This window comes from Enhydra lutris, unplaced genomic scaffold (genome assembly GCF_002288905.1).
Source record: "Enhydra lutris kenyoni isolate GAN:26980312 unplaced genomic scaffold, ASM228890v2 scaffoldscaffold18, whole genome shotgun sequence".
Taxonomy (NCBI): Eukaryota; Metazoa; Chordata; class Mammalia; order Carnivora; family Mustelidae; genus Enhydra; species Enhydra lutris.
This window is the reverse complement of record NW_019154102.1, coordinates 21,011,279-21,035,087: the sequence shown is the minus strand read 5'-3', so window position 1 is coordinate 21,035,087 and position 23,809 is coordinate 21,011,279. Positions and strand designations below refer to the sequence as shown.

The window sequence follows — 23,809 nt, the reverse complement described above, 5'->3', positions numbered from 1 at the left end:
CACCTGGAAATCTTATCACACAGATTCTTGGGTGCCATCCCAATGTTCCTAATTCAGTAGGTCCAAGGGCAGGGCCTGTGAACTTGGCTTTCTGATCAGCTCCAGCGGTGTAAAGTTGCTGGCCCACAGATATTTGAGGAGCCCAACTCTGAACCCTGACCAGGGACTCTTACTAGCCACTTGGAGGAAGTTGTCTAAGTGGCCTTTTGTGGAGCTTATCAAAAGCCTTTTTCAGGTCTAAATCAAATTAGATCCACTAGTCTCCAGCCCATCGTCTCTCTGTATTTGCTCCTCAACAAGGTAATGAACACAGAGAAGCCAGTTAGGTGAACTGCAGCAGACCCGTCCTGTCCAAGTGTCCACGGTCAGCAAGCAAACAAGCCCATTCCTCAACCACCCAGGCCTGGGACTCGCAGGCCCACTGTTCCCCGCTGAGGCTGTTGGACCGCATGTCCCATAGGCTGCCACTGGACAGGGATTTCTCAAAGAGCAAGAGCTCTAAGAACATTTTTTCCAAAAAAATAAGTAAGTGGGAAAGACCCACTCCCCAAAACACAAGCATCAGAGAACCTTTTGAAAAAGCATGGGAACTACATCTGTCACGCCATCTTGAAATAACTGCCTACAGGGTCTCAAGTGTTATTTGGACGAAACAAGGCTGTTGGAGTCCATTACAATAAATTCAGAGTGATGCCCTGTGGCCTGGTCAGGTCTGTTCATGTGTTGTTCCATACGGTGCTCCTGGTGGCTGTTTTTATTCCTGTGTGAAAGCCAAGGAATAAAAACCCAGAGAGGTTTGGTGACACCCCCAGGCTCTTGTGAATGGTGGGAGCCAGGGCTGTGAGCAGGACCCATCTCTTTCCCTGCTGCCCTTCCTGCCCACTCCCGGCTTTCCCGGCACACTGTGTGCTGCTCCCAGATGGACTTCTGGGCTTTAAGTCCTCTTCATGGCAGGATCACATCTCATCCCCTGCCCCAGAGAGCCTCTTGCTACCATTTTTAGGTATAGCTTTCCCAGACTTCTTTGTATCTGAATTTTTGTTTATTTCAGTAGAATTATATGATACAGAACAAATGGGAAATGTACCAGTTTCACTGACAATAACGTATCATGAGCATCTATCTGTGTCATTAACTGTTCTTCCTCAGCGTCAATTTAATGGTCATTTAGTACTCCTCTGTAACTCCTTCTGGTTTCTTGGCTTGAAAACAGAGTTTTGTGAAGGCTCTCTTAAAAGAATGATCACTATCACTTTGCAAAAGTAAAATGAGTTCGCGTGGAGAATAGGCTTTAAATGTTCTGGTAGCTAACATCGCCCCAGTATCTCTGAATTACACTGAATCTTTTGGAGAGATGGTTTTTTTTCCAACCAAGGTAAATACATAACACAGCCCTGCTGGGAAGCATGTGATGCAGGTGTCTCTGGTCCTGAACTGGCCATTAGAAAGTGAGGGCGTGCTGAGGACGACAGGCAGGGAGGGACCAGAAATCCCAACTAGGAGGGCACCCCTGCTCCTCAGTCAGTGAGGGACTGCATATGTGTCTTGCTAAGCCATGGGTCTGAGCCAAATGTCTTCTCTCTCTCTCCCGCAGACCCGCCTGTGGCTGCAGCTGTGGTGTCCCACTTTAATGACTGCCCAGATTCCCACAGTCAGTTCTGCTTCCATGGAACCTGCAGGTTTTTGGTGCAGGAAGACAAGCCAGCATGCGTGTAAGTGTTCCCTGGTGTCCTGAGATTCTGGGCTGGGAGCACCCCAGCAATCAATTACAAGAACATTTACCTTCACGAGACATGCCTGAGACCCCGGAAGCTGGACGTGGAGGATCAGAGCAGCAGGCTGAGGGACACCTGCTTCACACCCAGCTGGTGAAAAATCCAGGTTCCAGGGCCCCAGCCCAAAGCCACTGAGGCAGAACCCCTGAGGGTTGGAGCCTGGGGGTCCGCATTTTTCACAAGCACCTCGGGTCACTCCTGGGTTATTGCAAAGTCTGTAAAGTTCTGGATCCAAGTTTAATTCACTCATTAGAATTCCTAGAGGGCAAGGTGTTGGGTTGGATCCCTCTGAGTAGGCAGTGCCTCCAGGAAGAGGTCTCTGCCCTCCAGCATCTTTACAGCACAGCTAATAAAATAAGCTGGAAGTGCATGCAAACAGTTAGTATACATAAGCCGTAACAGAACAAAAAACAGCTTAGAAATCAAGATGTGTACCAGCGCGTGGTGGTTTCCACGCCAGGCTGAGCGCAAGCCCCCTGGGGCTGCTGCTTAATGTAGAGCCGAGCCCCACCCCACCCCACTGAATCATCATCTCCAGGAATGGGACCCAGGAGTCACATTACCTAAGAGCCACTGGGGAGTGCCATGGTCAGCCAGCCTGGGAAAGAAAGGCACTTGAGGAAAGCTTCCCAGAGCAGATGTTAGGGTATGCCTAGTGGGGAGAACAGAGAGGTTATTCCAGGCCTGGAACACTGGGGGACCTGCTATTATGGGCTACCTGTTATGTCTACAGCAGGAGGAGACAAGTTTGGAGACAAATTGGAGGCCAGAGCTTATTGGAAGTGAGCCTTTATTCTCTAGGCAGTGAGAGGCACGTTCGTTTGGGGAAGGGAAGTTTTAAGAAAAGGAGTCTGTCCGTAATTGAATACTCTGAAGTGGCCCCATACACCACTTTGGTGCTATTGCATTCAGGGCTGGGTGGTCCTTTGCTGGGCAGGAGGATGTTAGCGGCAACCCTGGCCTCCACCCACCAGGTACCAGGAGAACGAGCACCTTACAGTGGTAACCATCAGAATGTCTCCAGATTGCCAAACGTCCCCTGGGGGGGGTGGGAAGAAACAAAATCCGCCCTCCACCCCCAACTGAAACCACCCATCTGTACAAAGTTGTCATTTCTATAGGTCACAACTGGTGGAAAGGTAGCAATTCCATACAGTCCAACTTAATAGTACCAGTAAGTGATACTAAAATGTTAACAAAAGCCGGCATTTATTGAATTTTGTTCGCTTCACGCTGGACACCGTCCCAGGCGTGATCTGTGTGCTAACTCAGGTAATCCTCCCCACAACCCCACGAGTTAGGCACAGAGAGCTGGTGCCCAGGTTGCAGGGCAGAGCTAATGGTCAAACGTCCACGGTCTAGCTCCTGAAGCTGAGTGCTTAACCGTGATGCTAAGGGTGTCAGATGCATTAGCCCGAGAGCTACTGAGGCTCTGGAGAGTCTGTGCAGATAAAGCAGGGGGCACGGTTTTCTTCTTCCCTCGTGGCGCAAGCCTCACCTGGTGAAGCAGGCTGTCTCCCTTCCTCCTTGCAGGAGGACTGCCTGAGGCCCCCAGGTCAAGTCTGCAGAACTTGAGCCCTCCCTACCCTGTAAAAGCAGAAGCCTTCTGAAAGCCGGTGGGGCAGGGACGGGGGTAGGGGAGAGGGGGAGCAGAGGTGCTGGTACTTTCTTGTTCTCTTCACTGGGGATCCCAAGCCCTGCTCTTGGCCCAGGGAGCTAATCATCCATCACACTTACGCACCATTGCATTTGGAAAATCAGGATGACTGACTGTCTCTCCCCCCATTCACATTATAAATATTGCTATTAATAATAAGCTTTCCATAAAAGCTATAGCTAGGTGCCAGGCCTGGCTCCCAGCACTCTCTCCATATATGGTAACTCATTGAGTCCTCACAACTCCCTTCACGAGTGGGAATTCTTGTTCTTGTTGCATAAATGAGAAAACTGAGTCGGCTCACAGAAGCAATTTGCCGAGTCCCCGAGCTAGTAAATGGCAGAGTTTAGGATTCAGTCTGATTGACTCAAACTCCCAGACTTGTGTGCTCAGCTACTGCCCCAGAGGGCATTCTGTCTTGGTCTAAAAAGTTCATCTCTGCTAAAAAAGAAACAACAGATCCAAAATGGAGTCACTTGTGCTAAGCCCATATCACCAAACCAAATCGTAGTACCTGACCCAATTGCAGTTTCAGCCTGCCCCAGAAACATGCTTAGTCCATCCGTCTGGAATTTCCCTGGTCAGCTCTAGTGATTGATAGACCTCTTCTGTCCCCCAAAGAAAGATGAGGTCATTTACTCTTTCCCTGTCTCTGCCCCCTTCTGCTTACACAAGTCTCCCATCTTGTACAGCTCCTTGGAACTCCTTTCCACTGACTAGATGGGATACAGTCTGATTCATAAATCACTGAATAAAATCAATTTGATCTTAAAATTTACTCAGTCGAATATTGCTTTTTAACATCTCAAATCACTAAGCTCTTTCGTTTGCAAGAAAAGTGTTGACATCTTCCCCATGTAAAGAGAAACATCAAAGTCATTCCCAAGCTCTCTGCCCCGACCACACTCTTAAGGTCCTTTCCGTGGGCCGACTGCAGGATCTCCCAGAGACAGCTGGGCCATCCCTGTGGTTTGGAGAAGCTGACCATTTGTGGGGATACATAGCCATGCAAGCAATTACCACCTCATTACCTCAGTTTCCCCACCGGATCTTGGCAGCCCAGGGGGTTCAGCCCACAGATGTGTTTTACGGGTCAGTGGATGATGATCTGCGTTGTTCTTTGGTAGTTTTAATTAGTTGTCAGCATTTTAGAAGCTGTGTTTCACTCTCCATGTGAATGTCCAGCCCGATGGAATAAACAGAAAGATGGTAGCATCAGGTCAGGCCTGAACTCCCAAGTGTGCCATTTGGCTGGAATACAGGTGTGCCAGCCCCACCATCCCCCAGACAGGGCTTGCCCTCTCTGGTCCTCATTCCCCCCTCTCCCCACTGCTCCCCAATGCCAAAGCAGATGTCAGCCCCTGACTGTCCTGTTGCTGCTTCTGCTTGCCTCAATCATGCCAGCCCACTTTGCTCACTCCTGCCGTGTGAGCTCTTAAGCTCTGTGAGGACAGGACCACGCCTTATACCCTTTGTAATTCCAGTACCTAGAAGAATGGCATAATTAATTAATTGCCCACTAGACCAGAAACTGTGATCCGTGCAGAGAAAGCAGAACATTCTGTTCCCACTCGTATGAACTGCCCCAGCTTTGGGTTTGCTGACACAGACATTCTGGTCAATAAAACCAACATACCTTGAGGGAAGGCTATATATGTCACGGCCTTATAAAGAAAACCCACAGCAACCCAAACTGAGAGTCTAAAAAGAGGGAGCTCTTTCTAAAACACTGTCTCGTGTAAGCTTTGTTTTTTATAAGAACAATAGTCTTTAGGTTTCCAGAGAACCTAAATGACATCTCACACTAAAATATGAGGTAGAGAAAAAAGTTAAAACAAATAACTGGTCAGAAGTAGCCAAAGGTAGTGAACAAAATCCTCAAACACTTATGTTTCAGTTGAACCCTGGCTGGTATTTTATGTCTTCCTTTAATAAATCCCCGCTAGCGCCCAACTACCTCAGGAAACAAATAGGAAAAGGATTTCCAGAGACATTAAAGCCATAGAAAGGCAAGGTTAGGACTTGCACACCATTTTCCCTTGAGGCAGATTCAGTGTGCTATTGGTCTGCTGCTGGCAGAAGCCTTCAAACAAAGGAAAACAGTTGAAGGAAGACACCCAGGTGACATTTTTTAAGAGTTCCAGTGTCCCCAGCCAGTGGCAACCAGTTTGAAGTTTCTCACCTGTCCAAAACGCTCTTCAGTGACTAAACTCCCTGACTTGACTTTCCCATAGCGAAGTGTGAAAACAAATTGCTGAGCCAAGCAAAACACTTCACATGGCCCTGGCCATAGTACATTCTAGTGGGATCTGAACAGAGTCAGACATCTGAAGAGACTGTCATCAGTCTACCAGCAGGCCGCGATGTGACTGAGGATGTACCCCCAAGAGCTTAAGAGAGGGAGCATTTTGGGGCTCGAGCCATTTTCTGTAGATCTTCTGTCATCCCAACAGCTGGCAGATGATGGGGTATAGGGGTTAAATTATGACCTTGGGGCACCAGGCTGACCCAGTTGGTAGAGCATGTAACTCTAGACCTCGGGGTCATGAGGTCAAATCCCACATTGGACATAGAGCTCACTTTATTTTTTTAAAAGATTTTTTTTGTGGGGCGCCTGAGTGGCTCAGTGGGTTAAGCCTCTGCCTTCAGCCCAGGTCTTGATCTCAGGGTCCTGGAATCAAGCCCTGTATCAGGCTCTCTGCTCAGCGGGGAGCCTGCTTCCTCCTCTCTCCCTGCTTCCCTCTCTGCCTACTTTCTCTCTCTCTCACAAAAAAAAAAAAAAAAAACAAAAAAAACTTAAAAAAAATAAATAAAATAAAAGATTTTTTTTGTTTGTTTGTCAGAGAGCACAAGTAGGAGACGTGGCAGACAGAGGGAGAAGCAGGCTCCCCGCCGAGCAGGGAGCCCGATGTGGGACTCCATCCCAGGACCCTGGGATCATGACCTGAGCTGAAGGCAGATGCTTAACTGAGCCACCCAGGTGTCCCTAGAGCTTACTTTAAAAAAAAAAGCAGCAGCAGCAGCTATGACATTCTTCCATACATAAGTCTGGAGAACATACATAACCTCATTCCCTCTCTCCCCACACAGGAAGCAGACACTGAGTGTCCTACCCCCAGGCAGGATAACACAGCAGTGAATGGATTTGGAGGCCAGACCGGAGTCTCTCATACAAGTGGCTTAGCCCCATAAATGGGGATATTAATATTTCACAGGATAGTTATGAGGACCCAGTGACCATAAGCTTGCAAAGCTGTTGCTGTCCAAGATGAGAGCCACTGGACACACAGGGCTATTTTAATTAATTCACTTCATTATAATTTAGTTTCAGGGCCTCACCTGCCACAGTTCAAATACTCGGCCGCTCCAGGTGGCTGGTGGCTACAGTATGGGACAGCGCAGATATAGACTGTTTCCATCATCGTAACAGTTCTATTAGATAGCAGCAGAGAACATTCAAGCCCAGTTCCCCAGAGCAGGAGGGCTCAGTTACCAGACACTGTGACCATTGCCATGGCTGGAGGATGTTGTAAGGTCCTGCCAAAAGGAACAGTGGAAGTCGGGAAGACCGCCAAACCCATGGCTGTCCATGAGACTCCAAGATCAGAGCTACAGAGTGGAAGCCTGTTCCCCATCCAGCCCCCTCCTCCCCAGCCCTGGAAGTGGAGAGGTTATAGGGCTTGGTGAATCCACTTCTTAAGAGGCCAACATCGGTTAAGCCCAATATAGGTGTCCTTGGACTCAGTTTCCCCACTCCCACCACAGCCCTGTGGAATTTCTCCATGGCAAAGACAGGTTCATGTAAATATATTTTTAAAACTATGGTCCTGGGTCCTTAATCAATTCAGTCCTCGGCCCTCATATTGAAGACCATGTCTTGGGACCTGTGCCAAAAGACTTGGCTAAAAGAGGACTAGCCGCCTGCCAGAGAATACATCATTGTTTATAAAGACAACGTCTCTCAAGAGCCTTAAAACTGCTCCCATCCTTTTATTTACATTTTTAACACTTACACAGCATTTGAGTCAGACACTTCACAAGATATGAACTCAGTTCTCATAACAACTCTGTGAAGTAAGTTTTACTGTCATTTTTTTAAAGATTTTATTTATTTATTTAACAGACAGAGATCACAGGTAGGCAGAGAGGCAGGCAGAGAGAGAGGAGGAAGCAGGCTACCCACCGAGCAGAGAGCCTGACGTGGGGCTCGATCCCAGGACCCTGAGATCATGACCTGAGCCGAAGGCAGACACCCAATGACTGAGCCACCCAGGAACCCCATACCTGGTAGTTTTCCAATGACATAGTAACATGGGGAGGAGATGTGAAATGAAATATTGATGCAAAATTGTAAAAAAAAAAAGTTGTGTATATATATATATATCTATATATATACACACACACAACATATATATATATATATGTATATATATATATGTTTTATATATATATGTTAAAAACTAGATAGAAATAGTTTAAAGAGAAACATGTCTGTTTGCCATTTGGGGAGGTAGAGTTGGCAACCGTGTGCACTTTTTTTTCCTTTCTGCTTTATTATAATTTATATACTTTCCAATTTGCTTAGAAACATTCCTTTTCCAGTTAGAAAAGTTTTTTAAGAAAGGACATTTAAGAGCATAGCCCTACATGCATGATCATATTTCTTGAAAATTGGAAAAGGGCCCTGTGAACCAGGTGAAACAGGGACTTAAGGGAAAAACCAGAACAAGTCTATGGGACTGGAGGGCCCATAAGCCCTCGGCAGAGGGGAGAGAAAGGCACATTGTGGGTCATTTCATTCTTCCTTTACAGAGTGGCCTCCAGCCACAGTTTGCTCCTATGAAAAGCCCCAGAGCAATCTGGACTGAGTGACAAAAATGGAAAAGCCTCGGGGATCCACCTGGCTGGAGCACACGGCCTTCATCTCCAGCCATGACGGCTCGTGTGGCTGCTCAGCTGGCCTCCTTTTGCCTTCTGTGCTACGCTCTTTCTTCCTTGTACGCTTCTTTCTTTTTGGTTCTTATTTGGGAGAAATGGCCTGAATGGGATTCCAGAGCCTCATTTCAAAACCCTGAAGACAAAACAGCATTCCAGGACCTTCGTGTTTGGTAAAACCCACTGCAGAAAGATGAAGTTGGTCAAACGATGTAAGAACATGTTCAGTCTTAACCCATTTTCCATTCCCTCTTTGTGATAAAACAACTGGGATTTTGTTCAGATTCCTTTCTGAAACAGGGGTGTGGCATCTCCCATTCCCTCCACCCCCTAACCCCTGTTCCCCCCCCTCCCGGGGGGGGGCGGCCTGACAGGAGGGGAACCATTTTATAGCCACTGGCCTGAGGAAATGCCCAGAGGGAGGGAGGGAGCAAAGGAAGGAGAAGGAGAATGAAGTTTCAAATTGTTGGTTCTTAAGTCTGTGCACTTAAACCATGGTTCTACCTCAGTGGTTCTCAGGCCTGGATGCACATTAGAATCACCTAGGGGCCCAGACCAACTAGATGAGCATCTCTGGGGGTAGGCCCTTGGCCCTGGCATTTTCCATATCTTCCTGGGCAATTCCACTATGCAGTCAGGTGGGAACCAGGGCCTAGCTGAGGTAAAAGAGAGAACAGCAGCTGAGTCAGGCCTGATTCATTTGCAACCAGGCGAGGTGACTCTTCCCCTCCTTATGTGACTTGTACCTAATATAATCGGCATAATGAAGTCTAATATCAGTAGAAGCTTGGAAAGGTTTTGTTTATTTGTTTGTTTCAATAAAAGTTATGTAACCAAACTTTTTCTTTTCCCCCACCTTATAAAAAAGCAACTGGGAATTCTCTCCATTGTTACAGATGATTGGGGAGAAGAAGGGGCCTCCCTCCACCCCTAGGCCCAAAACTCTAAATTGTGGCTCTCGACTTTGGCTGCCCAGTGGAATCATCTGGGAGCTTTAGAAACACTCATAACAGGCCTTACTCCCACAGATAGTAACGTAGTTGGTCTAGGGTATGGTCTGGACCTCAGGATTTTTTCAAGCTCCCCAGGCAATTCCAGTGGACAGCCAAATTGGATGTCACTAGGAAAACCTTCATGGTGGCTCTCAACTCTGGCTTCATCAGAATTCCTTTTGGCCTTTTCTTCAAAACACCCGTTTGCCAAGAGATTTTGATCTTGGGTAAGGCCCAAGGATCTGGATCAAGTGTTACTCTGCCTCCTAGCTGTACCTGGGCTGTTTGGGGCAAAGATCCACTATTCTCAGTGCTCACCAAGGCCATGACCTGGAGTCTCGCCTGCTAGGCAGCAACCGTGTGCCTCACTGGGCAAGTTTTTGTTCATGAGCATGTTGGGCTCCCTAATTTAGGGAGACTGAGATGTGAGTTTTTACAGCTGTGACACTGGGCGACAGAGACATTCTTGTTGACATGAAGACTTTCCCACCGGGCTAGGACCCCTGCCAATTTTGAGGCCACACTGGTCGTAAAGTGCCCAGCACACAAACGGGGAATGTTCCTCTGGAAGGAAGCATATGGAAAGTCAGCAGAAGGTGGTGACCCAGCCCAGAGGGTTTTCTTTCTTACTGAGTTAAGATGGCACTGTTTGGGGGAACCATGGTGACTTGCCACACCTACAGCAAGGATACCTCTTTACGGGGCAGTGAGCAATCCGACTTTCTTCTTGCAGCGAGGTTTGTGAGCTTGTCATGAAATCACTACCCCAGAGTGTCTTCCACACCGATCTGCATTACCCTAGAAAGGTAGCCTTCCTGGTTGAGATCGTTAGTTTTTAAAACCAGAAGCCCCCAGGCCCCCATTTCCTCATCTGTAAAGAAGGTAAACAGCCACCATGAGCTCACATGTGCCTGTGATTGTTGGAATTAAAAGAGATCAATTCATATACGAGTTTGGGAATAAATGGTATGTGCTATAATTAGAGCTTGGATGCAGCTCTTTTGTGTGGAATAGAATTTCTTGGAATCCCCAGTGTTGATGGGTTAAGTCCATAAGATTCACAGAACCAAGTGCCTGGGGAGATGTTAGAACCCTCCTCTCCCAGGGCCTGCAGGTCAGGATAGGAACGCTTCAGAAATGGGAGTGCTTACCCTTCTATAGCCTAGACCTTTCACAAACAAGCACACGGACCCTCACCACACTGCCCAGGGAGGAAGCAGCCCAGACACTGGGCTATGCAAGAACCCAGACTCTGGGCTGAGCAGACCTGAGTGTGAATTTCTCCTTTCCCTAGCAGGGCGGCACAGGTCAATGACTTGATTTTTCTGGGAAGGATTAAAAGGCAGAACGTATGTCAAATGTACAGTAACCCTCAACAGAAAAGCAAGGGTCTGAATTCAAACTAAAAAATACCTTTAAGTAAAGCATATAACAAGCGGGCTATGGGTTAAAAAGCCCCAGTGAAAGCCTCCCACTAAGCAGTGCTGAAGACAAGCCTGTGCCTCTGGAATCCCAGGTGAAACCTTAAGCAACAATTTTTGCAGCATCTCCTGTGTGTCCTAAATCTTAAACTATACTGTACCTGTTCCTTTCACATTAAAATGATTAAATTTTTTTAAAGATTTTATTTATTTATTTATTTATTTGACAGAGATCACAAGCAGAGGCAGGCAGAGAGAGAGTGAGGAGGAAGCAGGCTCCCTGCTAAGCAGAGAGCCCAATGCGGGGCTCGATCCCAGGACCCCGGGATCATGACCTGAGCCAAAGGCAGAGGCTTTAACCCACTGAACCACTCAGGCGCCCCTAAAATGATTAAATTTTTGTTAACATTAAGTGAAACCTATGCTCCGAAAAATACACTGTGTTTATCCCGTGGCCCCAAGTTATCCCTCTGGCATCTGGGGTCTGGCGGCCCAGGAGCACAGGCTTAGGGCAACCACAAATGTAATGCCCCTGACACAGGAGCAGACAACAGGGACCCTTAATCCCCTTTCCTTTCTCCTTGTTCTTCAAAGGCCTTTTAATCTAAATGTGAAGGTGACAGACTAGCTATTTCATCAAAAGGTAGACTCCTTAAAAAAAAAAAAAGTTTATCTAATCATTGCCATGTCTTGGGGGAAAAAACAAGAACTTTAAATCTAGTGTGTGATGTTTGGTACAAGGCTGCTCTTGGGGAAGTCCCTGTGGGAAGAGAGCTTCCCCACCTGAGAAGACAGTGGTGATCAAACATTTTCTTTACAATCACAAATTCATCCGGGCAGTGGGACCTATGCATAAGCGAAGTGTCTTCTGTTGCGCAAAATCATATGCTTGGAGGGGGGAGAATGCCTGCTTCAGAAAATGACCATCCCTTCCTTATGGCTGGAACCAGTCCTGGGGAACATCCTACAAGAACTACTTGTGGCGGCCCAGGATGGTGGGGGAGGAGGGGGCTGTGAGCAGCATCAGCCTTCTGAGGGAAGAGGGCTGTTAAGTGAAAGAGATTTTGGATATTAGTAATACCAGTAATATCACTTTGGTATAGGCAGTGACCTTCACAGGCCACAGGGCACGTTCAAGGGCATGACCTCTTTTGTGCCCTTACCCATCTCCAGTGGAACGAGGCCAAGTGTCACTGGAAATGAGAAGCTGACTGGTGGCTTCCCAGGTCCTGCATTTACCAGAAGGTGGCACCGGCCCCTACCTCAGGAGGAACACTGTGTGCTGCGTCCCTCCCCCCAGTAAATGCTCGTATAGCTAATTTGATGAAGGTGATCAAAAAGCAGACCACAGCCTGTGTCTGTTTTGGTGTGTTTTCTTTCTCTTATCATCTAATTCTGAATACATACGCTTAGTTTAAAATAACCTGGGTTTTTATGAACTGCCAAAATGAACTTGGTGTCCTAAACACATGTGCTGCCTTCTTTGTCCCCAGCATCTGACCTAGTGCATTACAGTGAGGTGCTTCCTCACATCAGCAAGCTGATTAGTGGCCCCTTGTCCTCCTACCAAGAGGTGCCCACATGGGGAAGGAGGAGTGAGTTTTCAGACACCTTGGCCTTGAGTTGCAGAGGCTGGAGGGGCCCCTTGGGACTTTCCCTACAGCTTTGGGACCCTCTGGCCCAGCCTTCCCTGGGGGCGGGGGAAGGTTGGGGGAACGAGAGCACTGTCAGAAGAACAAGCTGACGTTCCTTTCTTCCGCAGCTGCCATTCTGGGTACGTGGGTGCGCGGTGTGAGCATGCTGACCTCCTGGCCGTGGTGGCCGCCAGCCAGAAGAAGCAGGCCATCACCGCCTTGGTGGTGGTCTCCATCGTGGCCCTGGCTGTCCTCATCATCGCATGTGTGCTGATACAGTAAGTGTTTGTCACCCCTAAAGTCTGGGCTTCCTCCCCGAGCCATCAGTCCCATGGCCAGACGACAAGGCCGCCTGGGCATGGTTTATTGCTGTGGTGTCTGACTGGTGTCAGCAGAGCCGAGAGGAATTTCGGTCACGGCCACCTGCGGTCAAGGGCACCCATCCTGGGAGGGTCCCCAGTGGGGGCTCTGTACGCTGTTGGAAGCCAGGGGGGAAGCAAAGGTTCATCTGCTCTCTGCCCGCTGTTGGGTTTGGAGCCTCCAGAGTGACGATGGGGATGTGCGGGCATTCCAGAGCGAACTAGAAGTGACTCCCAGCTTCCTGTGGCAAGCGGCAGAGGTGTTTCCTCTCTGCCAAAGGCATTTTGCAAATCCCAGGGCCATGTCGGAGGTCTTGGTTGCTCTTTGGACAGGCTGATGGCAGCCCTTCCCCCTTCTCCACTCCTCTGCCCTGTCTCGTCTTCCAAAACTCATCTTGCATCTTCCAGAAAGCCTTCCTGAGCCCTAGCCCAAGGGAGACCCTTTTCTTGGGCTTATTTGCTTGCCCGTATCTCCCGACTGGACTGCTCCACAGACAGAGACTTCCCTAGTGCTACAGTCACAGCATCGGGGCAGATGTGGTCCCTGGAAATGTCTAGAGACCTCTAATTCACAGAGCAGGCCCTCTGAGAATGTATACAGAGTCGGTGATGCGTAAGGCATTCCCAGAAGAGCTAAAGGCTCCCAGTCAGCTTGGTGTAGATTCACTCAGGACGGAGACGGTGGGGGATGGGCCGTTCTGGTGAGGGCTGGAGGAAGCCGCTGTGTGTTAATGAAGGAGGCCAGACAGGAGCCCTCTGAGGCCGTCCGCGGTTTGGACAAATAATTAGCAGTCTCTGTCCTGTTTGGTTATTGGTTTGCCACTGTTGAGGCAACATACACACCTCTGGCTCTGGTGACAAACTGATGTCCCATAGAGCCCCACCCTGTTGACGGGAGCCGGCCCAAGCCAGCATTAAAGGGTGAGGGATGAGGTTGAACTGAGCCGGCCTTTCCTTCCTCTTCAAGCCGAACATGCTCCACTCCCACCTGTCTTGGAAAAGGTGGTGGACGAGCAGCCCTGGGTCGGGCTGGAACATAGCCCAGGTTCTGCCGTGCATGAGGTCAGTTCTTATGGTCGTCAGGCTGTATGTGCTCACCTGTCATGTCCACTGTCCTCTATTTCTGTGGCCAGGAGGGTCCCAGAGCCTCAGGGTGCCCCTGTGAGCTTCTCCAGAGGGATTTAAAAGCTAATCTTGATGCCTGGATGGCCTCTCTCATTCCCAGGGAGGCAGCCAATCTCACCTCCCCTCTTTTTTTTTTTTTTTTTTAAGATTTTATTTATTTATTTGACAGAGACCACAAGTAGACAGAGAGGCAGGCAGAGAGAGAAGAGGAAGCAGGCTCCCCACTGAGTAGAGAGCCCAACATGGGACTCAATCCCAGGATCCTGAGATCATGACCTGAGCTGAAGGCAGAGGCTTTAACCGACTGGGCCACCCAGGTGCCCCTCACCTCCCCTCTGTCTTTTCCCAGCCCATCCTTGCTAGAGACCAGTCCAGAATCCCTGAGCCAGACACTAAGCCCTTACCCCAGCCAGGCCGCTGGGTGCCTGTGCCTGGGGCCTTCCTGAGTTGGAGAGTTGGTTGGAACCAGCTTATCCTGTGTCAGAGGTACTTGGAGGCCTTGGTCACACTGCCCTGGAATGCTCCTTGCTAGGAAGTGGCTGGGATAAGCCCACTGCTAGCCAACTGCAAAAGACAACCTCTAGTGTTGGATGGATCTGGAATCAGGTCCTCTAGATCCCTCCAGATCTGGGACTCTGCAGCTCTGCAGGGCGCCATGCAGAGGCAGACTGCTCTGGCCATCCGGGACAGAAGTGTGTTGGGTAGGCTTTTTGGCTTTGAGCCTTTTTGGCTCTGCTGCCCAAAGGTTCGGGGGCCCTGGCGGCCTTCCCAGGATAGTGCCCAGAGAGAGGGGCTGGGGATCATGAAACGCCACCAGGCCCCAAGGGGGCAACACAGCAACAGGTTTGTTTTCTCTTTTGTTTCTGGGCCCATGTCCATGAGGAGACCCTGCCCAGCCCCAGTGAAGATGCACGGACTAGGCACAGGTCAAGGTTAGAATGAGGAGAAACAAAGTCCTCCGTGATATCCCATGCAAAAGAGCTCTAAGTGTCTCTGCATCATCAGTGTCTTCCTCAGTGCTTTCTTCTGCCCTTCTTTTGGGTTCCCTGGTTCTCTCTCCATGCGAACTCTGCACGCTGTTCATTCCCGTGCACAGAGTAGGGCAGGAGCACTCAGAACCCTGGGGCTCCAGGGCTCCAGGGCTCCGGGTAACACACGTTCACCAAGAGGTTGGGTTTGCCACAGCTAGAGAATGGTAGTCCACGAAAAGATTCAAAGCTGTGGCGATTTGCAACTCGTTCTTTCATTCTTCCCACGGGTCTGTTCAGCCCATCCTCGTTCCTTGCTTTGCTGCTGGCAAGGACCTGAGGGATGCTTCCCCCCACACACACCCTCACAGCCCCGCCAGCCCGCAGTGGCTGCCTTGTCCCAACGTTGACCACCCTTCTGAGGGCTTCCCCACCTGCTACATTGCCCCGAGAGCCAGGAGCAGAGCTGTGCTCGAAGAGCCGGTCCTTGAGGGCCGAACAGGTGCTGCAGGGTGCTCAGCCCCTGGCTATGTGCAGCTGGCCCTCTGGAGGCCCCGGTGGGAAGGTTGCTGCAGAGCCCAGAGCCACCCAGCAGGCTCTTCCCACGACCACTGCACCAGCTGGGCCCGCCTGCCCCAGGCTCCTGCCCAGCCCGTGTTCTCTGTCCGCAGCTGCTGCCAGGTCCGAAAACACTGTGAGTGGTGCCAGGCTCTCATCTGCCGGCATGAGAAGCCCAGCGCCCTGCTGAAGGGAAGGACTGCTTGCTGCCACTCCGAAACAGGTAAGGGGCTGTCGCAACGAGGGGCCTCTCTCCCTTGGGAGACACGAGTGGATGGAGAGGAGACCACCACCTTCTCCAGGGCAAGGCAGACGTTCTTAGAGGGTGATGCAGGAAGAGGGAGAAAAGGAAGAGGATGTTCATCCACCCCAAGTCAGGTTGAGTTTATCCTAAGGTACGTTTCACTCTTTTATCTTCATTGGTCTGTGTGGCCTCTGACAAGTTGGTTGGCCTCTCTGAGCCTCCGTTTTCTTATTTAAAAGTTGTGCACATTGGATGAGTGCTGATGTAAAGGACTGAGCAGAGCGTATCACAAACTGTAGACACAACTGATGTTCGCTCTCTTTCCCTTGAGCAAGTCCCTTCCCCTTTCCCATCGGTGAAATGAGGGATTTGGCCTACAGCTCTCAGACCACTGTTTAGCTCTGGGCTCTTGTGATCTTTAAGCTTACCATTGCTTCGTGAGTATTTTCACTGACATCCACGAATAATACTGGGCATCTGGAAATGGGACCAAACCTGCTTCTCAGGAGTCCTCACCTGGGCATAACCAGCTTGGGGCTCATGGAGGCAAATGGCTCCTTTATCCAGACAAGCCCTGGAGAGTCACACATCAACAAGATTTTCTGAAATGCTCTTGTGACCAGTCAAGCCCATCAAAAAACCTGAAGTTCCTTTTCGGGAAGTAGTGGGACAGGAGACCGTCACCACAGGCTAATACCAAGGGTGACCTTCTCTAGTCAGCAGCTGCCATTCCAGAAGCTCACAGTTGCAGAGAGTAGGAAGAAGGGCGGCTGGGAAGCTAGAGCACCGACATGTCCATTAAACCTCTTGGCGATCTGCCCTGGCAGGAGTCGAAGGCCCAGGAGCACTTTATTTGTTCTTCAGGAGCCATAGTAATGGTGCGTGAGCGGTTCTTGTCAGCTAGGAGGCTCACAGCTCTTAAGGATGCTAATCCATTCATCCTTCTAACGGCCTTAAGAGGAGGAGGATTTGTGAGTGGTGCGGGTACACTGAGTCTGCCAAAGGTCTGCTTGGGTCCAACCATCAGTCCACGAGGGAGCTAGGATGAGAACCAGGGCCTCTGAAGGCCCCCACACCCCTCTCTCCTGCTGCCTCCAAGGACCATCCACTGAGCTAAGGAAGTTTTTAGATTGTTGTTTGGCACCAATAGAAAAACAGTTTAAATCTTTTCAGAAAATTTATAGTAGATTTTGTGCCATTTGTGCTCACCTCAGGAGAGCTATTTAAGGTAGAGGAAGTTTCTTATTAACGTTCCTTCTCTGCCCGCATTTGGGAGGACATTAGCTTTGAGCCGCAGAGAGGTCTGGCCTTCCAGAGACGGCCACTGAGACTGAAGGCTGCTCCCGGAGATGACGTGTACCTCTCCAGCTCCCCAGGAGCCACGGGAGGGAAAAGGGCAGGAGGATGTCCAGGCTGAGCTGGACTCTAGAGCTGCCCCCCGTGAGCCATAGAGAATGCCTCAGAGCCCCGCCCATTGAGGAACAAATGGGTCCAATCTTAGATGGCCTGAGGGGAAGCCCTTCTGCCACCAGAGTCCTGGACCAGCTCACGAGCTGCCCGCCAGGCCAACCCTTCCAGGGGAGCTGTCCCCACGCTGGGCGGACTCTCCTCACAGCACGCTGTATCCCCATTCTCTGCTACCGTGACTCGCTTCACATTCAGTCAGCCTTGCCTTTGGCCCCAGAAGCACAGTTTCAGAAGCTGCTGCCCCTGAGGTTGAACCAGAGGAATCTGGGCTTGGGCCTGTCTGCCCAAGAGAACCTGGTGACCTTGGCTGATGCACCTCCAAGTTTCTGCCCCGAGCTTGTTTTCCTAGCACAGCTGGGGGGCTGGCCCGCAGCACTTAACTTGTTTCTCCTTCCTTCCAGTGGTCTGAAGAGCCCAGAGGGAGTTTGGCCAGATAGACTGTGGCAGCCTGAGGGAGAAAGGACTTCTTCAGGACCAGCTGGCTTCCTACTCTGCCAGCAATCACCTGTGCAGCCTTTTTGTCTTTTGTGGGCCTTCCTTCACAACTCTGTCAAGAACTCTGTCTGCTTGGGGTTATTTGGTGTGACCTAGAGAAGAAATCAGTGGATCACGGTTTCAAGACTGGTCAAAAAAGAATTGCAAAGGGGTGGACTTCCTGTTGACCTCATAAGGTGTGTGCGTCTGCCGGCCTCGGAGCCCAGAGACGTGTTGTCGTCTTCTGCCAGTCACCGAGGCCAGGCTGTGTTTCTTTTCCATGGGCCCATGTCCCCACAACAGTATCCATCCTCCCCAACCCCAGAGATTGCTGTCGTTGAGTTTTTTCTCATCCGTTTATTGGAGAAGAAGGTGGAAAAAGGGTAACTATTGGTTACGGGAAGATATCAAATGTGAGAGGAGCCATGTATGTCTTCTGCCCACGAGCCCCTCGGCCAAGCCTGACATCTTCCACAGACACACGACGCCGAGGACCTTCCCAAGTCGTCGGCAGCCTCGGAGATCATTTCTTATTTATGAGATGGATGATGGTTTCATTTTTAATCTCTTAAGTCGGTATAAAAAGCATAAAACCTTTTCAGACTTCTACACGAATGATGTATGTAATGCTGGCTGAAAAGTTAGCTGACTGATTACAACCATCTGGCCCCTTTGCGACAGCTAAGGCTTGGTAAGAGCCCCCCGGGGGTGCAGAGTTGGAAACAGAGGAGGAGTTGCTGATGAGAGCAAAGACTGGGGCTCACAGGTCTTGCATTTAAGACACAAAGCAGGGAAAGGCCCTCAGATACATTCCAGTAGAAAAGCTAGCCAGTCCAGCAGCAAAGATTTGTAGCTTTGTGGGGAGAGAGGAAGAGAGTGCCTGTGTGTGCATCTCCTCAGGACGAACACAGGACTACCCAGCTCCACGATTAGACAGATTAACTTCCTAGTGTTCCTTCCATATGTTTAGAAATAGAGCACAAGTGGAGAGCCACGGGCCTTCCGGGCCACATCCACAAAAAGGGGGCTGGTCATTTACTTTCCATGTTGTTGTTCGGTTGATTTGTGGATTTATTTTTAAAAGGAGAAATTTAACCTTCCTATTTATTTTCTAGCATTAGGAGAAATGTCCCCGTGATTTTTTTTTTCTCTTTTCCATTCAGGATGCTGGTTTTATTAACAAAAACTCTAACAAGTCACCTCTACAGGGTGGGTCTTGCTTTCCCCTTAGAGAAGGAGAAATGTTTTCATGGGCCTCTGGTTATGTTCTGACCCACTGGGCTTGCCTATGGGAAACACTGGTTCCCTCCAGGTAAACAGCAGAGAGCTCAGCCCTAGAAATTTTTGTTAAAAACTGTAAACAGAATAACAGTGAAATAGTACGTGAAGTCCTTATGAAAGGGAACTCTTTATTCACTAATATTTGAAAAATGAAAAATCTCTACCTATTAGTGTGTCTGGCCCCACCCGTCACGAAAGAGACCTTTAAAATATATCAAGTTGGCTTAAAATTTCTACCAGATTATTTTGTCCTCCCCTATTCTTCTTCCCCAATCTGTCCATTTCGATGAATTTACTTGTTACAACTGAGACCATTATGTGACGCATGTCTTAGCTCTGGCACTCGGATTGGATGATGGAATGAAGCGGTGAAGGCAGAAACGGGCTCCACTTGCCTGCTGGCCCGCTAAGGAGGCATTTGACGCAGCTTCCAGGCTTAAGCTTCCTTTCTCCCGCCTGTCCTCCAGCCACGGGTAGGCACATGGAGGCCCACTTGTAGCATCTTGCTCAGAGACCTGTCCACTGACATGGGTTTGCAGACACCCCAATTTTCACTCCTTTCTCTCACCAGACCCTCCAGAAAGTCTGAGAGCCTGGCGAGAGAGACCAGTGGCATAGTGTGTCTTTAACTTCAGGTCACATTCTGACTCTAGGACAGTCTTTCCTTGGTCTTTTAGAGACTCTTTGAGGTCTGATTGCCTTTAGAGAATAGGAACCCATGTGAGATGTTTTGTGGGGCTTTCGTCACTGGAGGGAGGGCAGGACCCATGTTTGGTCTCCAGGAGTCCAAGAGCCTTTGCAGAGGTGTGAGAAGAGAGGGATGAGAGCCTTCTGGGTTCCCTGCAGGGACTTCACCTCAGTGTCCGTGAAGGCTCTGGTCCTCGGTGCCCCTTTCCTCGCGCCTGTGCAATCACTCCGTGAACTGTGCGGGGAACGAGCAGCGTGCCTCCCTGTGCATGGCTCCTGAGGCAGTTCTCGGCAAACCAGCAGGTCTGAAAAGAGTTAGAAACAGAGGCTGGGTGAAGGCAGGCCTGGATGGACCTTTGTCCGTGCTCAGGAGAGGAGAACCTTGCTTCTTTGTGGTTTCTCTTTAAAAATCAGATGACCAGCAAGCATTGGATTCCTGGGCCATTTCTTGGTATTGGTACATTTTGAGCTAGCTGTAAAAATATCCCCTTTTAAGGTTAAAAATGCATCTTCAAATCCATCTTTATGGGTTCCCTGTGTTTCCTTGGCCTCGAGAAAGCTGATGATATGACTAGGGATTCCTTCCTGAGGCCTTTCCTGGTCCGCAGCCGCACGCCTGGGAGTAGGAAGCAAAGCAGCTTCCGGTGTCCATCTCAGGAGAAGCGAAACACCCCCATTAAAAAAAGAAGAGGGGGTGCTTGCAAATATTTTATGGAGCCTCGATTCTCCCACTGCTCTGCAGTCTGTGATGTGTCTAAGCATACCGGCCAGAAACCTTTTCTTCTAGATGCAAAGATAGACAGCAGTCCACGCTTATCTGGAAGATGGTTCCGACACACCTGAAATCAAGCAAAATCTGAGCTTGGCCGTTTTGTTCCCACAGAGGAGGTGGGCACAGCGTCCCAGAGTCTATTTTCCTAAGAAGCAAGGAGGTGGGACTGACACCTCAGCCACCCATGCATCGGGGACGTAGGAGGAGGTGTGGTTCTAGAGCTTCCTGGGAATCTGTGCTCTGCAGGTGGAGAAGAAGGTGCCTCTTCAGCCCCATCTTCCAGGGCCGGGTTGTCTCACCGCACCTGGAGTCGCTTCTCCAGGCAATATCGGCAGAAACGGATCGACAAAGTCCCAGCACTACTCAGGAGACCCTGCCTGCCCTGTAGGGTCTGGGCTTTGGTTTCTCTCAACCTGCTTGGCCAAGGAAGGGGGAGGATTCAAAAGCCCAGCACCCAAGGGGACATCACCGAAGGAAGACGAACCCATACGTTTGTTCTCAGTGTGGGAACATGAGACCTTTCCTCTCCAGCCTCTGATTTTACCAGGCTCTCGGAAAGATCTAGTGGTGAACAACACACAGTACTGAAAAGCAGCCCCTCTTCCTAGGGTAGTAACTTACTGAAGTATTCAACTTTCCATTATCTTTATGATAACAAACCTGAGGCTTTTTTTTTTTTAGAACTTGTTACTCTGACTTCTGTATATGTTGCACTGAAAAGGTTAATATTTAATGTTTTAATTTATTTTGTGTGATAAGTTAATTTTGATTTCTGTAATGTGTTAATGTGATTAGCAGTTCTTTTCCTTAATATCGGAATTATACTTATTTAAAGAGTAGTGAGCAATATAAAATGTGGTTCTGTTTTTTTCAGTCATGTGCATTATTGTCCAGTTGTACCGTACCTTGTTTGGAAGGATGAAGGAATGAACTCTTTTTTTTTCCCCCCTAAATCGAGACTGGAGCTTTTCTTTCATGAGAGTAGCATGTTACTGAAAAGCAAATTAAGAATTTTCTCCACGCATATGAGTGATGAGGAAAAATTAGATGCTCCTTCGCAAAATGTGGGAATCCTCAAATTCACCAGAGTTGATCCCTGCCCACTTGAAGAAACCAAACCCTCCACAAAGATCCCAATACATTAGCCTTTCATCCGCTAGGTGTCTGACAATATGCTAAATGATGCAGATGAAAATATAAAACAGACAGTCCCCACCCCTGAAGGAACTGAGATCTGGCTGAGAGACTGACATGCAAAAACTAATTCTGGAACAGTTGCAGACAACACGCAAAGGAAGCCTGAATTATAAGGTAGAGAGCATGTGTGCATAGCTGTGGTTCTCCAGGTGTGCTCCCCAGACCAGCAGCCCCGTCTCAGGAATGCAAATCTTCAGGCCCCTCCCCCAGACTATTAAACTCCAGAGGTGTCCTACGCCCCCTCCACCTTCTAGGTGCTTCCAATACATGCTCTAGTCAGAGAACCACTGTAATCTAGGACTCAGCAAAAGACACGTTAGTGGTGGGGGCGGAGACGCAGCTTTTAGGAAAAGCTTTATAGAGGCTTTGCAGAGCAAGTGAAACAACTGCAGCTTGCCCCTTAGGTGTTCAGAGTTAATGGACATGAGGATGTATAAGGCCTGCATTTATTTGGAATTTCTCTGCTTAGCCTAGTGGAAAAGAAACAACAGACCTGTCCACACCCACCCCATCCCACCCCACCCTCAGTCACTCACCCCGCTCCCTGCTGCCCAGTTTCTCACTGTAGGGAACTTTCTACAGCTGTCAGCCCAGTTCTTACAAGCCTCGCTGCCCTTGAATCCCCATGGCTAAGCCCCCTGCCCTTCTAACCCATGTGCGGATCTCACATGTGCAACCTAGGAGGAGCTCATGCAGATGCAGCAGAGAGCAAAATAGTGGCAGGACAGCATGAGCTCTTGGTCCCCAGGGATGCTCAGCTTCCAGAGCAGGGCAAGCCTGTAGAACCTGTTGTCCAAGCTCCAGAGGGCTTGGCATCTACCTGACCTGCAGGAAGATGAAAACCTAGGCAATTCCTTGTCCCAAGTGCACTGGCCTGGCAGCTGTCCCCCAACAGAGCCTTTACCCACCTCTTGGGAGAAGGAGGGAGAGACCTGCTCCCCATACTTGGTGTTCCCTCCTGCCCCTTGACCCTATTCCTTCTCCAGGGACCTCTCCAGGCCTTGTTTCTAACCCATGGGATTTTTTTTCTTGTCCTGCTCCTTCTCCTCCCTGAGTTCCAAGCCCTCCTGCCAGGCCCCCCTCTGCTAGAGCCAGTATCAGGTGGCCGCTTCTGGATCTAGCCAGGTGCCCGGGGTGTTGCAGGCGGGACACTCCCTAGGAAAAAACGCCGATGAACTTTGAGTCAAGCCAGACCAATCTCCCCTCATTTATCCAGGCAACTTGTGGTTGCCAGCTTGATTCCATGGTCTGGACAGACGGGGCTCGACTTGTTGGATGTTGTTGGCCCAAATTTCACACCCCAGTTCTACCTGGTCCCTGCATTGCCCTGCCTCCTGCCTCTCCCCGTTTTGGGGGTGTGTGTGACCTCACCTTGCCTCCTGCCAACTCTGAGCTCTTTACCCAGCAGCCCCCCAGAATTCCAGCACCAGCATTCCCTCCTCCATCTTCTAAAACTCCTTTTCCACATTTGCTCTCTGCACTTGCTACTTGGGCAGGCCCTGAGGTTTCCGTCCCAGCCTTCCACCTTCAAAAATAGACAGCGATGTGTCTGTGGACACGCAACTGGGGCTAGCCACGCCTTTTCCACCAAGCCAGTGTCTCCCACCCTAGATTAGTCAAACTGTAGAATCCGTCGTCGGGGTGGCACTTGGCATCTGTTCAAAGTCTCTCCTGGAGATTCTGATCTAATCCCTGCTGCCTTCTAAACACACTATGCCCCAGGGAGCAGACAGCACAGGCGAGGTCTGATGTCTGGAGCTGCCAGTGCCTGGTCCCTACCCGGGGCATCCCCCAGCCCCTGCCCCCAGCCATGCGTCCATATCCCATATATCCAGAAGGTGGGAGCCCCTGGGAAGCATGGCCCCTTGGACCTCCTTTCAGTCAGGATCATCTAGGGCAGAGAAGTGAGAAAACTCCCCCTATGGAAACTGGAGCCTGTAAGGAGCACCATGCGACTAGCACTTGCCCAAGTGGGCAATGGCTTCTCAGGAACCAAATTTTGCAACTGAGAATGAAAACATGGTGACATTTATGCCGGAAGGGAAACAGGAAAGAGAGAAGGGAAAAGCAAAAATTTTTTTTAAAAAGGGGGTGGGGAGCCTCTCTCCAGGGACATTTACTCCAATGGAAGCTTCAGGCCCTGATGGACAGCTGTACAGGTGCCTTAGGACCACAGGCTGCCCTGTGCCATGAAGTCCTCCGGTGCAAGTCCCCATCCTGCAGGGGAGCCCCTCCCAGGAGGTCAGGGGAGTGGAGTTGAGAG

At 49.8% G+C, this 23,809-nt stretch overlaps 1 protein-coding gene across 1 annotated transcript in view; it reads left to right on the top strand.

The window, feature by feature from the left end:
* LOC111148116 (transforming growth factor alpha) overlaps positions 1-23,606 on the top strand; it is a 109,383-nt gene extending 85,777 nt beyond the window's left edge. Inside the window, exons 3-6 of the mRNA XM_022504532.1 lie at positions 1,595-1,712; positions 12,543-12,692; positions 15,538-15,647; positions 17,537-23,606. Of these exons, the coding sequence (XP_022360240.1) occupies positions 1,595-1,712; positions 12,543-12,692; positions 15,538-15,647; positions 17,537-17,544 (386 nt within the window). The 3' untranslated portion in view covers positions 17,545-23,606. The remainder of the gene's footprint in view (positions 1-1,594; positions 1,713-12,542; positions 12,693-15,537; positions 15,648-17,536) is intronic.
* The last annotated feature ends 203 nt before the right edge of the window (positions 23,607-23,809 follow it).